Source organism: Bubalus bubalis, chromosome X, assembly GCF_019923935.1.
Source record: "Bubalus bubalis isolate 160015118507 breed Murrah chromosome X, NDDB_SH_1, whole genome shotgun sequence".
In the NCBI taxonomy this organism is placed as follows: domain Eukaryota; kingdom Metazoa; phylum Chordata; class Mammalia; order Artiodactyla; family Bovidae; genus Bubalus; species Bubalus bubalis.
This window is the reverse complement of record NC_059181.1, coordinates 48,546,909-48,561,894: the sequence shown is the minus strand read 5'-3', so window position 1 is coordinate 48,561,894 and position 14,986 is coordinate 48,546,909. Positions and strand designations below refer to the sequence as shown.

General features: G+C 39.3%; 1 protein-coding gene across 4 annotated transcripts in view; it reads right to left on the bottom strand.

Annotated features, from left to right (window-relative positions):
- Positions 1-1,780: 1,780 nt before the first annotated feature.
- Positions 1,781-14,986, bottom strand: part of HEPH (hephaestin) — a 134,774-nt gene continuing 121,568 nt past the window's right edge. For 3 of the 4 annotated variants that reach the window (XM_025276020.2, XM_025276018.2, XM_025276023.2), the window contains 6 exons: positions 14,468-14,574; positions 13,093-13,318; positions 10,534-10,673; positions 9,039-9,201; positions 5,530-5,574; positions 1,781-2,728 (listed from right to left, as the gene is read on the bottom strand). In XM_025276020.2, coding sequence (XP_025131805.1) covers positions 2,496-2,728; positions 5,530-5,574; positions 9,039-9,201; positions 10,534-10,673; positions 13,093-13,318; positions 14,468-14,574 — 914 coding nt within the window. In that variant the 3' untranslated portion in view covers positions 1,781-2,495. The remainder of the gene's footprint in view (positions 2,729-5,529; positions 5,575-9,038; positions 9,202-10,533; positions 10,674-13,092; positions 13,319-14,467; positions 14,575-14,986) is intronic. The other variant, XM_025276019.2, reaches the window with a different exon arrangement.

Genomic DNA, 14,986 nt, shown 5'->3' with positions numbered 1-14,986 from the left:
GATGTCTATGGTAGCTCATCTAAACTGGAAGTCCAATTTATGCTTTTCAACCATCAGTTTTCTGTGACACAGGTTCAATCCCTGGGTCAGGAAGATCCCCTAGAGGAGGGCATGGCAACTCACTCCAGTATTCTTGCCTGGAGAATTCCATGGACAGAGGAGTCCAGAGGGCTATAGTCCATAAGTTTGCAAAGAGTTAGACACAAATGAAGTGACTTAGCATGCACACAGAGTGAATGTAAAGCAATAAGCAGGAGGATAACACACAAGTCCAGGTAACAGATGGCTGTGCTTTAGTAGCAGTGAAGATAGAAACAAATGAACAAATTAAAGTTATTTTGTAGGAAAAACAAGATTTACTAATGTGCAGACTTTGAGGATTTTTGACTTGAGCAATTGAATGATTGGAAGTGCCACTTAATTGTCAAAAACATCTCCTCCATCCCCACAAGGAGCAAAACCACCACAAAAAAAATTAAAAAAATGTATCCGTTTCTGAAATATATGGACTTTAGCTTATATTCCTCAATCTGGAGTAGGATTACACACTCAAAAGAAATGTATCTCCATCCCACCTATTTCTCTTTGTCTCAGATTCATGACTGAGACCAAGTTAACAACCTTCCAGCTGCATACAAATTACAGCTAATAATTGAGTAGAGTTCCCAGAGTGAACTGGGTTTTCAATAACCTTCATGTTAACAATACACCAACAGAGTTCTGTTGTATATTTCCTTGATGATGCAATGGCTAAAATACCCTAATTTGATTTTATCATTAACAGTCCAAATCTTCTCCTACCTTTACCCCCAATATGTTTCTGAGATTTCCAGTAAAGCCTGCCACAAAGCCATTGACCAGAGTAAACCAAGATGAATGATAGGCTCTGGCTTGTGTTTTATCATCCAACTTTCAACATTATTTAGCAACTCAACACCATTTCTGCGGGTTTCTACACTTCAGAGCATTGCTAACTTGGCAGATAAGTTTGCTGGAAAGACAGAAAGAGGGAAGTTGGATCCAATATGGATAATGAATGATGGAGATTAGTGGAGTTTCCATGATATAGAAGGATGAAGCAGATATTTGGAGTTGAATAGATGAAGGCTTGAATCCTCACTCAGTTTTTAGCTGAATGGCCTGAGGTAAAAATCACTTTCTCTTATCATTTGCTTGCTTAAAAGTACAGCAAAAATGTCACCCTGATAGAACTAATGGAAGTCAAATGCAATTAGGTATTAGATGTTTTGTAAAATATAAAGCACAATAGATTTAAGTTATTGTTTTCACTGTCCTGATGCTTCTTCCATTCTCTATTTGCCATGTAAAATGATACAATGGATACCATAGTAAGAATGGGTCTTTTCTGTGTTCTTTGACCGAGGTTTTAGAGACGGTTGAACTTGTGACAAAGGAATATTGCTTTTAATTACCAGAGGAAGGACTCTATAAAATTGCAAGTAGACATCTCATACCCCCAACTACCAAAAGAGCTCACTAGATCTGTGCCCTCCTCTCCTTGCCCAGTGTAAAGGTTTGAACCTAGTTCCAGCCCTCTATTTACCTCTGGCAACATTTCTTAGCATCTATGATATTTTTGGCACTTATGGATCTTGAGATCTCCTCCGGGACAGCTTCTTCACTTTTGAAACACAAACTTGAAGCATCCACAAAGGATAGGCAGACTCATTCTATGCCCACCCCTAAACACTTCCACCAGTCTCACCGAATGCTCTCTCTTTCAGCAACAATCACAACCTTCAAGAGACCACAGAGACAATCAAAATCAAAAAGTTCACTTTTATGGTGTTATAACAATCACTTTAATATGTAGAATCTTCTGATGAAAGCATGGAGAGGACACTCAACATTCCCTTCAGTGCAACTGTACCAAGAACTTGGAATACTGGCTTCCTGAGGAGTTTCTGTCCCCAGAGGTTGTAGTTGCTCTTGGCAGTAATATTGCATTTACCCACTTAACAAAAATGGTCCACTCTCAAGAAAAGTAAAAATATAATTTGGATCTTTAAATCCTACCTCACTTATTTCCCATCATGCTATGTTCTTAGTCTTTACATATGGATTATTGTCACAGCTCACTTAGCCTTGGTTCAGAAAAAAACTTGCCTAAGTGCTGGAAAGCCGTAGAAACTTAATCAATGAACCTTACTTTTGGCATCTACTTTGTGAGAAAATGTTTCAGTTTTTAGAAATTACCAGATATTCCAAGTGTCAGTGGGTGATATAATCTAGCTATTGAAATTTGTGATATGAGATTCTAGGGGACTCAGCCCCAGATGCCCAAGTGGAACAAAGAAACTAAAGAAAAAGAAAGAATACAATTTCCATACAAATAAATAAATGAAGAAATACTCAGATGAGTTTGATTCCTTCCTCTGCCTTTTCTACAACTCATACCCTTTAAATGCATGTCAGCTGCTAGTCCATGGCCTGCTGAGAGTATATTCCAGATGTGCAGTTCCAAGATCCAGCTGTTACTGCTTGAGAGACAGAAGCTTGAAGCTGTCATCCAGGATGGACCTCCTGTTGCGCCGTAACTTTCTCTGATGATGCTGGTACCACACCACACCTCCAAGAACCAGAGCAATGAGCAGGAGAATGACACCCATGGCAATCAAGACAGAAGTCAGCATCTCGATATCCTTTATAGGGATTTGCATGCCCAGCATCTTCACACTGCCTTCTCCAATGTCTCTGGGAATTGCTACTGAAATGGAACAAGAGGAAAATGGGAACCATGGGCTGGAGAGTACTCCTGAAGACATATTTTATAATCAACTCTGGAAGAGGAGAAATAAGCTCATCCAAGTAGGACAGAAGAATGGTACTTATACCTCAAAAGATCAGCCAATGATGATAGACTCAGTGGTTATAGGGAATCAATGTAACAAAATGCCATAGTTGAGAAAATCCTTAAGAAGCACTGAAGCTCCAATGCCCCCATACAAAGAACTAGGACTCAGAGTGAGAAGGGCCTTGACATATTTCTTAAAATATATAAAGGCTTATGATGTAGCAAAAAAAAAAAAAAAAAAAAAAAAAAAGAATTTTTGTTGCATGGCTCCAGAGGGTAGAACTAGTAGTAGTAGGTAGAATCTCCTGCGAAACAGTTTGACTCAATTATCTAGCTTATCAATACTCACTTTGACAATTGGGCCATGATAAGAGCGTGCCACTGTTCTATCTGGTCTCTTGCATCTTTGAGTCATTATAACACTGATGTCACATTGATATTTCTAGGTGAAATATCTAATTTTCTTAGTCCCCATCATATGAACATTTGATGACCCCCGATTAGCCCATGGAGTAAAGCTCAGACTCAAATCAGACATTCCAACTCTCACAATCAGGTTCTAACCTACCCTACTCTTAATTGCTACTCTTCAGCCATAGCAACTCATTCCTTGTTCTGCAGAATAGGTGAGCCTTTTGTCAGGCTTTCAAGATTTTCTCATGCTGCTCATTTGCCTGAACAGCTTTTCTTCTTCCTTACCATTCTATCCCCAGCTTAAACATTATAGGTCTCAGCAAAGATTTAATCAATTCTGCTAGACAATTAATAATGTTCATGTCTCGGTTTTGGTTATATTTATGGAAAATATTAAAATGCACACCCTGCAACTTAAAAAAAAAATTATCGTCCTCTATTTGGTTTGCCCAAAGCACCTGTACTATTTGTAATCCAACAGTTTACTTGCTTGGGCCAACTGACCCAAGCTACCCTCAATTCTGGCTTTCTGTCTCCTCTTTTATAAAATGAGGATAATAACCATGCTTAATTTTAATGTTTATTGTGAGGTTTGAGGTAATATTTATAAATATTCAACATAGTTCTTGGAAGATAGCAAATGCACAATAATTGATCAGTTGTTACTATTTCCGCCCACCTTTAAAAATAATATATAGCATCCAGAACTACAATTATTGTTTCTGTGTCTCATTCTACTTTTGAATCTCCTTGAAAATGGTGATTATGTCTTATTATTTTGGTGTCTCTGGCAGACAGCATGTGTTTGATGAATGTATACTTGGATGAATCAATATTCTTACAGAACTGAGAGAAGATGTAATAAAATGAGTTCAGTCAGAAGCTGGGAAACATCCTGGTCTTGAGTTCACATTCCACTACTGACTTACTTCTCTTGTGACCTTGGAAAAATCACTTTCCATCTCTCAGTTTCTCATGTAGAAAATCCTGGACTTTTGTAGATCACCAGTTCTGAGGGGGTTTTCCCACTGTTCAACATTGTAAAACAAGCAAGAGCTTACGAAGATATATGTTTGTATGTACATACTGGTATGTACAAATGTATATACAAATGTATGTACAAAACATGTATATGTGTGTGTGTTAGTCACTTAGTCATGTCTCACTCTTTGCGACTCCATGGGCTGTAGCTCACCAGGCTCCTTTGTCCATGGAATTCTCTAGGCAAGTATACTGGAGTGGGTTGCCATTTCCTTCTCCAGGGGATCTTTCCGACTCAGGGACTGAACCCATGTCCCCTGCACTGCAGGCAGATTCTTTACTGTCTGAGTAACCAGAGAAGCCTGCAAATATGTATATACATACACATATATGTATGGCACTCTGCTCTCTCTGTTTCACCTTTCCACTCCCTAACCCCTGGAGAATATAACCTAGTTTCCTGGTTGACTGTTTATAAGATACTTAGGCATATGATTGTTCAGTCAGTAAGTTGTGTCCAACTTTTGTGACTCATAGACTGTAGCCCTCCAAGCTCCTCTGTTCATGGGGTTTTTCCAGGCAAGAGTACTGAGTTGGTTGACATTTTCTTCTCCAGGGGATCTTCCTGGACCAAGGATTGAACCTGCATCTCCTGCACTAGCAGGCGAATTCTTTACCACTGAGTCCCCTGGGAAGCCCAGGCAGGTCATCAGGTCTTTTCCAAATAGAGCTGAACATTTTCCAGACTGAACTGAAGATCTCTAACATCTGTTCTAGACCTTCATAACTTTCTGAAACTTTCTCAGTTTAGATGCAAATGAGGAAGAAAGTAAAATAATTATTTGAACCTAGCCTGGATAGGACAAGAATCTCTGTTTTCTTGAAGTGCAGAAATGGCTGGTCCCCAAAAGTCAACTATTTAGTATTCCATGTGTCTTAGTTTCACACTGTTCTTGTGGGGAATTCATATCTGTGCTGTAGCTCCTTTATGCACAACTCAGTAAGACCTTGATTTTTCTTCCCCCTCACATATTAGGTGAGAGGATAAGATAGCAGCCTTCAACTGGAGATGAGGCCATTTCCCTCAACTAAAGTGGCTGGGCATGGGGGTCAGAGAGAATAAATCTGCCGAGAGAAGCTTAACTGGAAGCTTAACCTTAGATTTCTTGCTTCTGAAATCTTAAATAAATCTCAGGATTCTTCCTGTTGGCATTGTAGTACAGCTTTCAGTCATGTGAAGCCCATTTTCTAGAGGCACTGCACCTTTCCCCGAATGCACAACATATATAAGTACCAAATCTGTGTGTCATTCTCCCTACCTTTTCCAATCTCTTCAGGGATGGTGGTGGTAGTGCTTAAGTGTTCTGGAGGGAAAAAAAAAAAAAAAAAAAAAGAGGTTAGTCCTATTATTCTTCCTACCTGTTCACAGGCTTGTTGTAGGAGGTTAACATTGATTAGAGGGACTCTCTGTGATATAGTAAGCAAAATGGAGGTGACTGGAATTAACTAGCTTGTAGTCAAAGTCAGTATTGGTATGTGGATTTGATTTTTTAGCATTGATACAAATATGAACAAGTGTATAGGCTTGGGAGTCCAAAAGGTAAATCACCACTCTACCAATATTAACATATTTATTGGCACTTCATCTTCATTATTGTTATTTTTGCCACACTTTTCCAGCTTTCCTTCAGGAAGGCCCTGCTCTTTGTTAAACCCATCCATACATATTCAATCTCTCTGACTATTTCTTCCTCTTCTTGCTTTAAAGGGGCTGAACTCTTCTCTGAGGACAATATTTCCTTTGCATCCTCTCAATACTACTTTGAGATCACTTATTCCTCCCCTTTTTGCAAAGATTCATGACTTTCGAGGCTCATTGCTGCTGCTGCTAAGTTGCTTCAGTCATGTCTGACTCTGTGCAACCCCATAGACTGCAGCCCACCAGGCTCCCCTGTCCATGGGATTCTCCAGGCAAGAACACTGGAGTGGGTTGCCATTTCCTCCTCCAATGCATGAAAGTGAAAGGTCAAAGTGAAGTCACTTAGTCGTGTCCAACTCTTAGCGACCCCATGGACTGCAGCCTACCAGGCTCCTCCGTCCATGTGATTTGCCAGGCAAGAGTACTGGAGTGGGGTGCCATTGCCTTCTCCTTTGAGGCTCAATATTTGGCTAGAAAAAAACGCAACCACTTCTTATCACTGTTACCTAGCAGTTCTCTTCATTCATGAAAGTCTTCGGTATGTGCTTCAGTCTTTATTGTCCTTAATTCCCACTGTAGGTATTGACCTATCTAACACGCAAGTCTCACAGTTTTTGGACCTCTTAACTCCAACAAATTTCAAATATACTCTAACTCTGGTCACATTGGCCTAATTATGCAGAACTGCTTCATCTCAAATGTCTAACAATGCTCTTCTATTCTATGTTCTAATGCAACTTACTCCATTTAACCTTTTATTTTATCCTCTCATGAAGATCTCTAGCTCTTGGACAGTTCAGTTTTTTTTTTTTTTTCCCAACTCACCAGCTTTATCTTGTTTTTCCTTCCATTCCTAGTCAGGTTAGACTCCATTGTTTATCACTTCAACTACTAGATTACCTGGACTGTTATAATCATTTGCTGAAACCCCAGTAACTATATTTTCTTTTTTCATATATATCCTGAATGCTGGTGGAGAAACATCATACAATTGTAAATATAAGTATTCTATTTTTTTAAGTATAAGTAAGTATTCTTTGGGTATAAATTTAAGTCCTCAATGCTGCTTGGCAGTAATTAACTTATCTTCCACCACTCAGAGTAACTTTTGCCCCCACTTCCAAGAGTGGTTATTTCAAACCTTTGCCCACTTTTCTCAAGCCCCTTACCCTAGCCTCTGTCTTTCACTTCATTACAGATGAAACGTAGCCCATCAGACAGAAATAGTCTACCTTTTTTGTCAAACTTTTCACCCAAACCTACATATTGATCCTTTCCTCTCACCCAAACCTACACATTGATCCTTTCCTCTCTCCTTTTAGTAGAAAAATAACCTTACTCCACTCTAATATTTTATTGTAGCTTTGGCTTTCATTCCCTGCTACTTCCACAGGAAGCTTTTTCCAACAATCAATCTTTTATTCCCTATCTGCCTTCAGCTCTTCTCTCTGGTTGGCCTGGTTAGCTCATATGGAACTGGAACAACATCACATTAGACTATAGGGTGTCAAACAAACAAAAGAAAAATAGGTAAAATTATGGACTGGCTCATTATTAAAAAGAGATATGAGCTATTCTTTATGGACGTTTCTTGATGACATGTATTGATGCAGTGTCTTATATAATAAATGGTCCATATTTGAGATGACCTGCCATTACACGTGGAGACAATGTATTGCTTTGGATCTATAGGATCTTGATGATACAACAATTCACCACTTGACTTTAATTCTAAGGACTGACAAAACACACTAAAGAATTATATGTGCTTGTCTTTGAGGTAGGGAGTAGTACTATAGTGGTAGCTAGAAGACACATTCTAGCATTATGTTACCAGAGAACAAAGTTTTCCAAAGATATAGGAAATGATAATGTACAATCATTTGTCTCCTTTCCTGGGGTTAAACGGCAGAGTTGTATTTTCTACCATGCTTTTCTAGACCTATTTGAATGCCTAAAGACATTTTCCCACTTTCTATTTATGCTGATAGAATGCCAGTGGCAAGGAATCCCAGAATACCTACCTCAATATTAAGTAAAGTGAAAGTGAAAGTCGCTCAGTCGTGTCCGACTCTTTGCGATCCCATGGACTATACACTCCATGGCATTCTCCAAGCCAGAATACTGGAGTGGATAACCTTTCTCTTCTCCAGGGGCTCTTCCCAACCCAGGAATCAAACCCAGGTCTTCTGCATTACAGGTGGATTTTTTTACCAGCTGAGCCACAAGGGAAGCCCAAGAATACTGGAGTGGGTAGCCTATCCCTTCTCCAGTGGATCCTCCTGACCCAGGAATCGAACCATGGTCTCCTGCATTGTAGACAGATTCTTTACCAATTGAGCTATCAGGGAAGCCCCTCTCAATATTACCTCTCAATAGTTTTCAAAACAGCATGACTTAAACAAAAACAAACAAACAAAAAAACCTCCCTAAATTTCTGTGGGCCCTAAGAGTTTCTATTGGGACTCTTGGGAGGGGGATAATGATGAGTACTGGATTCAGGTTAAGAGGCACAAGAATGAGACTCAACCTTTTAACACCCCAAAGACAAAATTCAACACAACCTACTCTTCTATGTTCTTGGTGATGAATAAAGATTGATAAAGAAACTACCCTGGCTATTACTTCTCCATATAACAAATAAAAGGAAAACTTTTTACCACCCTTGGTAGCATCTGTCTGGGATTAGTTGTAATTGAAGGCTAATTATCTCTTTTAAGCCTTAGACAGTCTCCACAAAACAAACCAATTAAGGGGTAGCTGTTGGAATTATATTTCTTCCTTTAGAAAAAAAAATAACTCATTAAACTAGCTAGTACCTAATAAATTCTAAAGTAATAAATTTATATACAAATTAAATATGTTGAAAGGAAGCAAGTCTATACTAAGCATCAATGCATACAGCCCACTCAGTTTCAGGCTGAGTCAATTCATTGGAGCTCAACAGATGTGGAAGAAATTAGGAGGCATGACCAGGGGAGCAACAAGGTTGACAGAACACCTAGGGGTGTTAGTTTTGTTTTAAAACCTGGTACTTAATGGGATCAGAAGACAGATAGAGACTTCTTGGGATTTTCTGGTTCTTATAGACTAGATACAACACTAGAAGATGACATAGTTAGGCTTTACCTCTTTGGGACAAGACCGTAAAGATGGTCTCCATGCCAGCATGGACATGGTCAGTAACATGGCAGTGAAGCAGCCATGTCCCAGGGTTGCTGGCCACCATCTCCACAACCTCAAAGGTCCCTGGAAACAAATCCACTACATCTGCCCGGTAGCTCTCTCCACTCTGCAAAAGAGATTGGTGGTGGGAGAGAAAAAGTGAAGGGTATAACAATCATCTCAGAGTTTATAGAAAGTATAAGGCTTTGGTATCCACATCAGGTACACAGGACTCCAAGAGAGCAGCTAAAAGATTCTACCTTATCTATCTTCTCTATGAACCCACCCATACAAACTGACTCAACAGAGGAGACTCTCTCTTCCTACTTTTCTCAAAGTGACCCAAAGTTAAATCCATTCCAACTCTCATTAGGGGGCTAAAAACTAGTATATCCATACATTTTAGCAGGTTTAAGCCTTGACCCCTAGGAAAGATCCACGTATTTCCTTTAGAAATAAAACTCAGTTTGCTTTATCTTCCATGCCGCCACCTTTATCAGCATTTCTAAATTTTTTATGTTATTCAATCACTAAGTTGTGTCCAACTCTTTGAGACCCCACGGACTTCAGCATGCCAGGCTTCCCTGTCCTTCAGTATCTCCCAGGGTATGCTCAAATTCATGCTCGTTGAGTCAGTGATGCCATCCAACCATCTCATCCTCTGTCACCCCCTTCTTCTTCTGCCCTCAATCTTTCCCAGCATCAGGGTCTTTTCCAATGAGTCAGCTCTTCACATCAGGTGGCCAGAGTACTGGAACTTCAGCTTCAGCTTCAGCTTCATCATCAGTCCTTCCAATGAATATTCAGAGTTGATTTCCTTAAGGATTGACTGGTTTGATCTCCTTACTGTCCAAGGGACTCTCAAGAGTTTTCTACAGCACCACAGTTTGAAAGCATCATTTTTACAGTGCTCAGCCTTCTTTATGGTCCAACTCTCACATCCATACATGACTACTGGAAAAACCATAGTTTCGACTATATGGACCTTTGTCAGCAAGTCCACTCATTAATGACTACAACTCTAACCCCCTTTCCTAAGACAAAATCTTCAAAACCCACATGTTGTCCAATGTAGTTTTTGAATTGAAGTTCAGGAATGGATTAAGGATTTTCGGAGATCATGATACAATTGTCTTAAATTTCTTGCTCTTAGGATGACTGCTCACTGGGCCTCAAGTCCCTGGCTGAGATCTGATAACATTTATTCCTTCGGTCTTCTTATCCCATAAATGAACCACTCATTTCTTTTATATCAAAGGGGAAAGATAAGGCTTGGAGGACAATGACTGACCTTGGGATACAAACCCAAACTAGATTTCTCTGCTCAATACTCCACGTGCAATACCTTTCATCTTTTAACTGATTATTATCTTGTTTCTTGCTTTCCTCTTCCTTCTCAATGGATATTAGATAACTCCTAGAATCACCCCTGAGGGACTCAGCCCTCTTTCTAGCTCACCCGGTAGAGAAAGCTTTCTGCATGGAAATGGACGGTGTGTAGGTCAATATCTTGTCCCATTGCCATCATGTACCAGGCCACTCGTTCTCCTTGGTACATTGTAAGGCCCATGAGGTTGGCATAGAGCTTTCCATTAATGGCTGTAAGAGAAGAAAAAGTATTTTGTATATCTCATTTCGACTTACCACTGCCACTACCATAAAGATAATCCCTATCATCTCTGATGACAGCAGCATCCTCCTAGCTTCTCTCTTTTCTATTCCATTTGTCCCTCTCCAATATATCTCCCACATTGGTGCTATAAGAGTGGTCTCTCTAATAACTAGTATGACCATGTCATTCTGCTGCTTAAAATACCCTAAAAGCCGCCCCCCTCCCCGCCCCACCCAAAAGATCAAGTCCATGACTCCTTAGACCAACAAGGTCCTTCAAAATATAGTCCCAAGCTTTCCCATATGTGTCTAACACTATCTAACATATTTCAATTAGGGTAATTTCTTAACCATCCCTTATTTTGGCCCCTTATTCATGTTCTTTGTGTTCTTGCTCATGTTTCTGATCTTCCCTCTCAAAAATTCTTCCTTTTACTCATCTTTTCAAAGCTCAGTCATATTTTCACTTCTTCTAACAATAGTTCCCTGATCTTTTTCCTCTTAGGACCCCTCATTCTCTGCATCCTCTTCCACATCTAAACTCCTCCAGTACTATCTGTATCACTCTTTGGAATTCACTAGAAACTGCCTCCTACATTCATCTATCTTTTAATTTGTGGAATTTAATATCCCCAAATAGGTTGAACGTTTTTAATAAGCAGGAAATAAATGTATATACTATAATACTGTACTCATATTCTTCAGAACACCAAGCAGACACCTGATCCTACAATATATGTTAAAAAATACTTGTCACATTCTTGAAATTAATAATGACATTAATGCATGGGACTCCCTATCTGCTTCTTCCCAGGACACATCTAATGCTCTAAAGATAATAAACCACTCAGCACTGTGTTAATTCACACTTTCAAGAGTGTACCCAGGATAAACTTCTCCACTTTTAATATTCTCATAGAGGGAAGATAATTGATACTCTTCATCCAAGAGAAGAAATAATGGAAGGAACATTTATAGCCTGTTTATTTACTCTAGTAAAATTTTGTATTTGAGAAAGGAACTAAATATACTCAACTCAGCCCCATTCTGAATCTTCTCTCTCTTAGATCAGACCACTGTAAGTGGTGCAAATGGATTTGTTATTCCATCATGGGGAAGATTTTGCCTTTGAAAAGAAGGAGGGCTGTTTTTGTCCCTCTATGTCACTAACAGGACAGAAAATCTATCCATTGTTGGGGCAGTATTAGCAAGCCCATTTTGCTGCAAAACTAAATTCAGTTTGCCAACTAGCTTTGTCAGTAAGTTCACATTTGATCTTAAGCAACTCTGTCTCTTTCTCAATTAGTTCAGAAATCTAGACAGGAAGGAAGGGTCTTATTTATTTGCTCTCAGACTCCAACATTACTTTTTTTTTTTTATCTCTAATGCCCACATTCACAGAGTGTTCAATAAATACTAGATAGATAAGTAGACTGATATCTGAAGAGTTGGATGAATAAACACTTAAACATCAGATGTAAATGAGCATTAGCCAAACCCCTGCACTAGCAAGATCTGTATCCTCATTCCATTTGGTTTTGGGCAATTTATTTATCAGATTTGAAAGGAGCTAAAAAGTCACTCTGTAATGTATTTGAATTATCAGATCCAATGTGAATAACTCATATTTCCATCAAGGGGAAATAGCTATAATTTGTGTGACAATGAGATACTACTTTTGAGTTCCAGTAGAGTAACTATAAAAGTTTCAATTTACCCTCAAATCAAAGAAATATTGCACTACTACATTCCCCTGCACTGAAATTCTTCCTCTTAGTTGAGATTTTCTCTGTTTTTAAAAGATACACAAATATGTAGAACAAAGGAAGGTTTGGGTGCACAATTTCCCTCCAAAATCCATTTGAGTGTCAAAAAGTTCTTATTTGTAATATAACCCAGTATGTTGCTCTTTGAGGCTCTCTCTCCATCCTTCCATCTGTAAATATAACCATTGTTTCAAAAATAGATTAAAAGACAAGCTGTCCTTCATTTATCTATATTAGAATCCATTGATAAAACATATCTCAGATCCAGGGTGGCAAGGAAATAAGATAATATTGAGAAACTAAATTCAGAATTTTTAAGTAGAGAGGCCCTAATCAGCCAGTGCACCAGGTACATTGAGTGTCATAAATGTCTGTCTTGCACTCTCTAACAGGTTAAAATGTGCTCGTGTTACCACAGCAACTTTATAGAGTCAGCTTCCTGCTTTCTGAGCACCTGATCTAACATGAACCACATTATAGATAATACTGTAGTACTAGACATTTCTTCTAATGTGTCCCCATTCCACCTTCCTAACTTTTCAGAGATTACATTCCCTTAGGTTGTGATGGGCCTATCAAAAATACCTCCATGAAACCAGTAAGGATTTCTTTGGAAATGGGATAGGTTCCTTTCTACAGACCATGCATTTTATTGCTCTCCAAGAAAGCCTCATCCTGTAGGTTAACACGGCCTGGATCCTGGGACCCATAAGTTTCCACATTCTCCTCCAGATACCAAGACTTGTTCTCATCAAAAATCAAGAATAACAAGGCAAATTCTCGGTTCATGTCACGTCGTCCTCCGTAGGGCTCCAGGATGCCTTTTCGGCAGATGGCCAAGGGTCCCACCAGGCCACTGTACATGTCCTGAGGATGGGGAAGGAATGAACAAGATGTAGTTGTTCCTGGGCAATAGGTGCTCTCCAGGGAGATAGGCTGATATCCAAGCCCACTGTGTCCTCAGCACTTTATCATAATGCCTTGTATTTATAAGAGGCTCAACTGTATTATCTGAATCTATCCTCACAAACACCTTGGGGCACAGGTAAGATATGCTATTTCACCTATGATTTATCTCTGCAGGAATATTCATTGATCTCCAAACCCACCAATCACTTTCACAACCCAGTGCCTTTTCTCAGGTTGTTTCTTCTTCTTTGTAATGCCCACTCCTACACCATACCCCTTATCTTATGTTATACCACTAGTCCACTTTTAAGTCTCAAAGTGCATCTACTTATCATCACATTGCCTTCTCTAGTTTCCCTTTCATTCTCTCCTCCAAATAGAATTAATCACTCTCTCATGGACCCCATAGCACTTTCTATTAAATAGTTTTAAGTAGTTGCTAACGCTATGCTATGTTTATATGGCTTCCCGTGTAGCTCAGTAAGTAAAGCATCAGCTTGCCATGTGGGAGAGACCAAGCCTCATTATATATTTTACTTGTATTTTATATATTCAATGCTAATATTATGTTTATATTCATCTGTTTCCCACAGCTATTATAGATCTCACTCTTTGAAGATGGGAATTGAATCTTATACTTTTATCATCAAAAGAGCCAGGTAAAATGCCTAAAATGTAGTAGGCTGTCAATAAATTGATTGCTGACATCTGGCTGTGGTTGGCTGACCACACAGATTAGCCTTTTCCAGATGAGAAATCAGAGGCAGAATGACTTGCCTAAAGTCAATCGAAAGATAAGACAGAACCAAATTTGGGTTAGAAACCTAATCTCTTGACAACCAATTCTAAGTTCCTAAAATGATAACATACTGCCTTATACTATCCAAGAAGAAGAAACAAGGAAGAAAATCCTCAGAACAAACATGGGTGCTACCTAATCATTTTATCTCTCCTTCTACCTATTAAAATAAGCTCGGGATTTGAGGAATTTCCCCCAGTCCCTGGACTTCAGTGCTGGGCTCTTTAACACATCTGTTTAATACCTTCTTTTTGCTAGGCAGTCTGCCCATTTCTGAGACATCTCCAAGAAGCCAATATTGTCTTTACCTTGATGGGATCCACTGCAGAATAGTAGATCCAAGAAACACAAGCAGAATCATTGAGACCAGGGCCAGATCTCTCTGGAATGTTCCATTGGTAAGTGAGAACCTCACCTAGAAAGGATAAAAGAAATCTCCAGTTGGACCAGGTCAGAAATGCCTCCCAGTTCCCAGGTATCCCTAAAAGGCTGTAACAGGTGAGTCCCAGGACCTTTAAGATATTTCTTCATCATTTCCATACCAGTATTCATTTTATTTTTGTGACTTTATTCTTCTCCCTCCTGGGACACCCTTAGCTTCTCTTTTACTGTCCTTGTCTTTAAAGATCCAGGTACAAACTTCTAGTAAGGCAGCTCTGCTACTGTTCTCCCTGTTTATCATGTCCTTCCTTCTTTAACTCTGTTCTGATCTCCTTTTCCTGCTGATGATTCCTAAATGCAGCTGTTCAAGATTCTGTCTCTAGTCCTCTTCTCCTATTTTTCCATATGCTCCCCATGGAAGCTTTCAGCCATCTTTCTGATGTCAA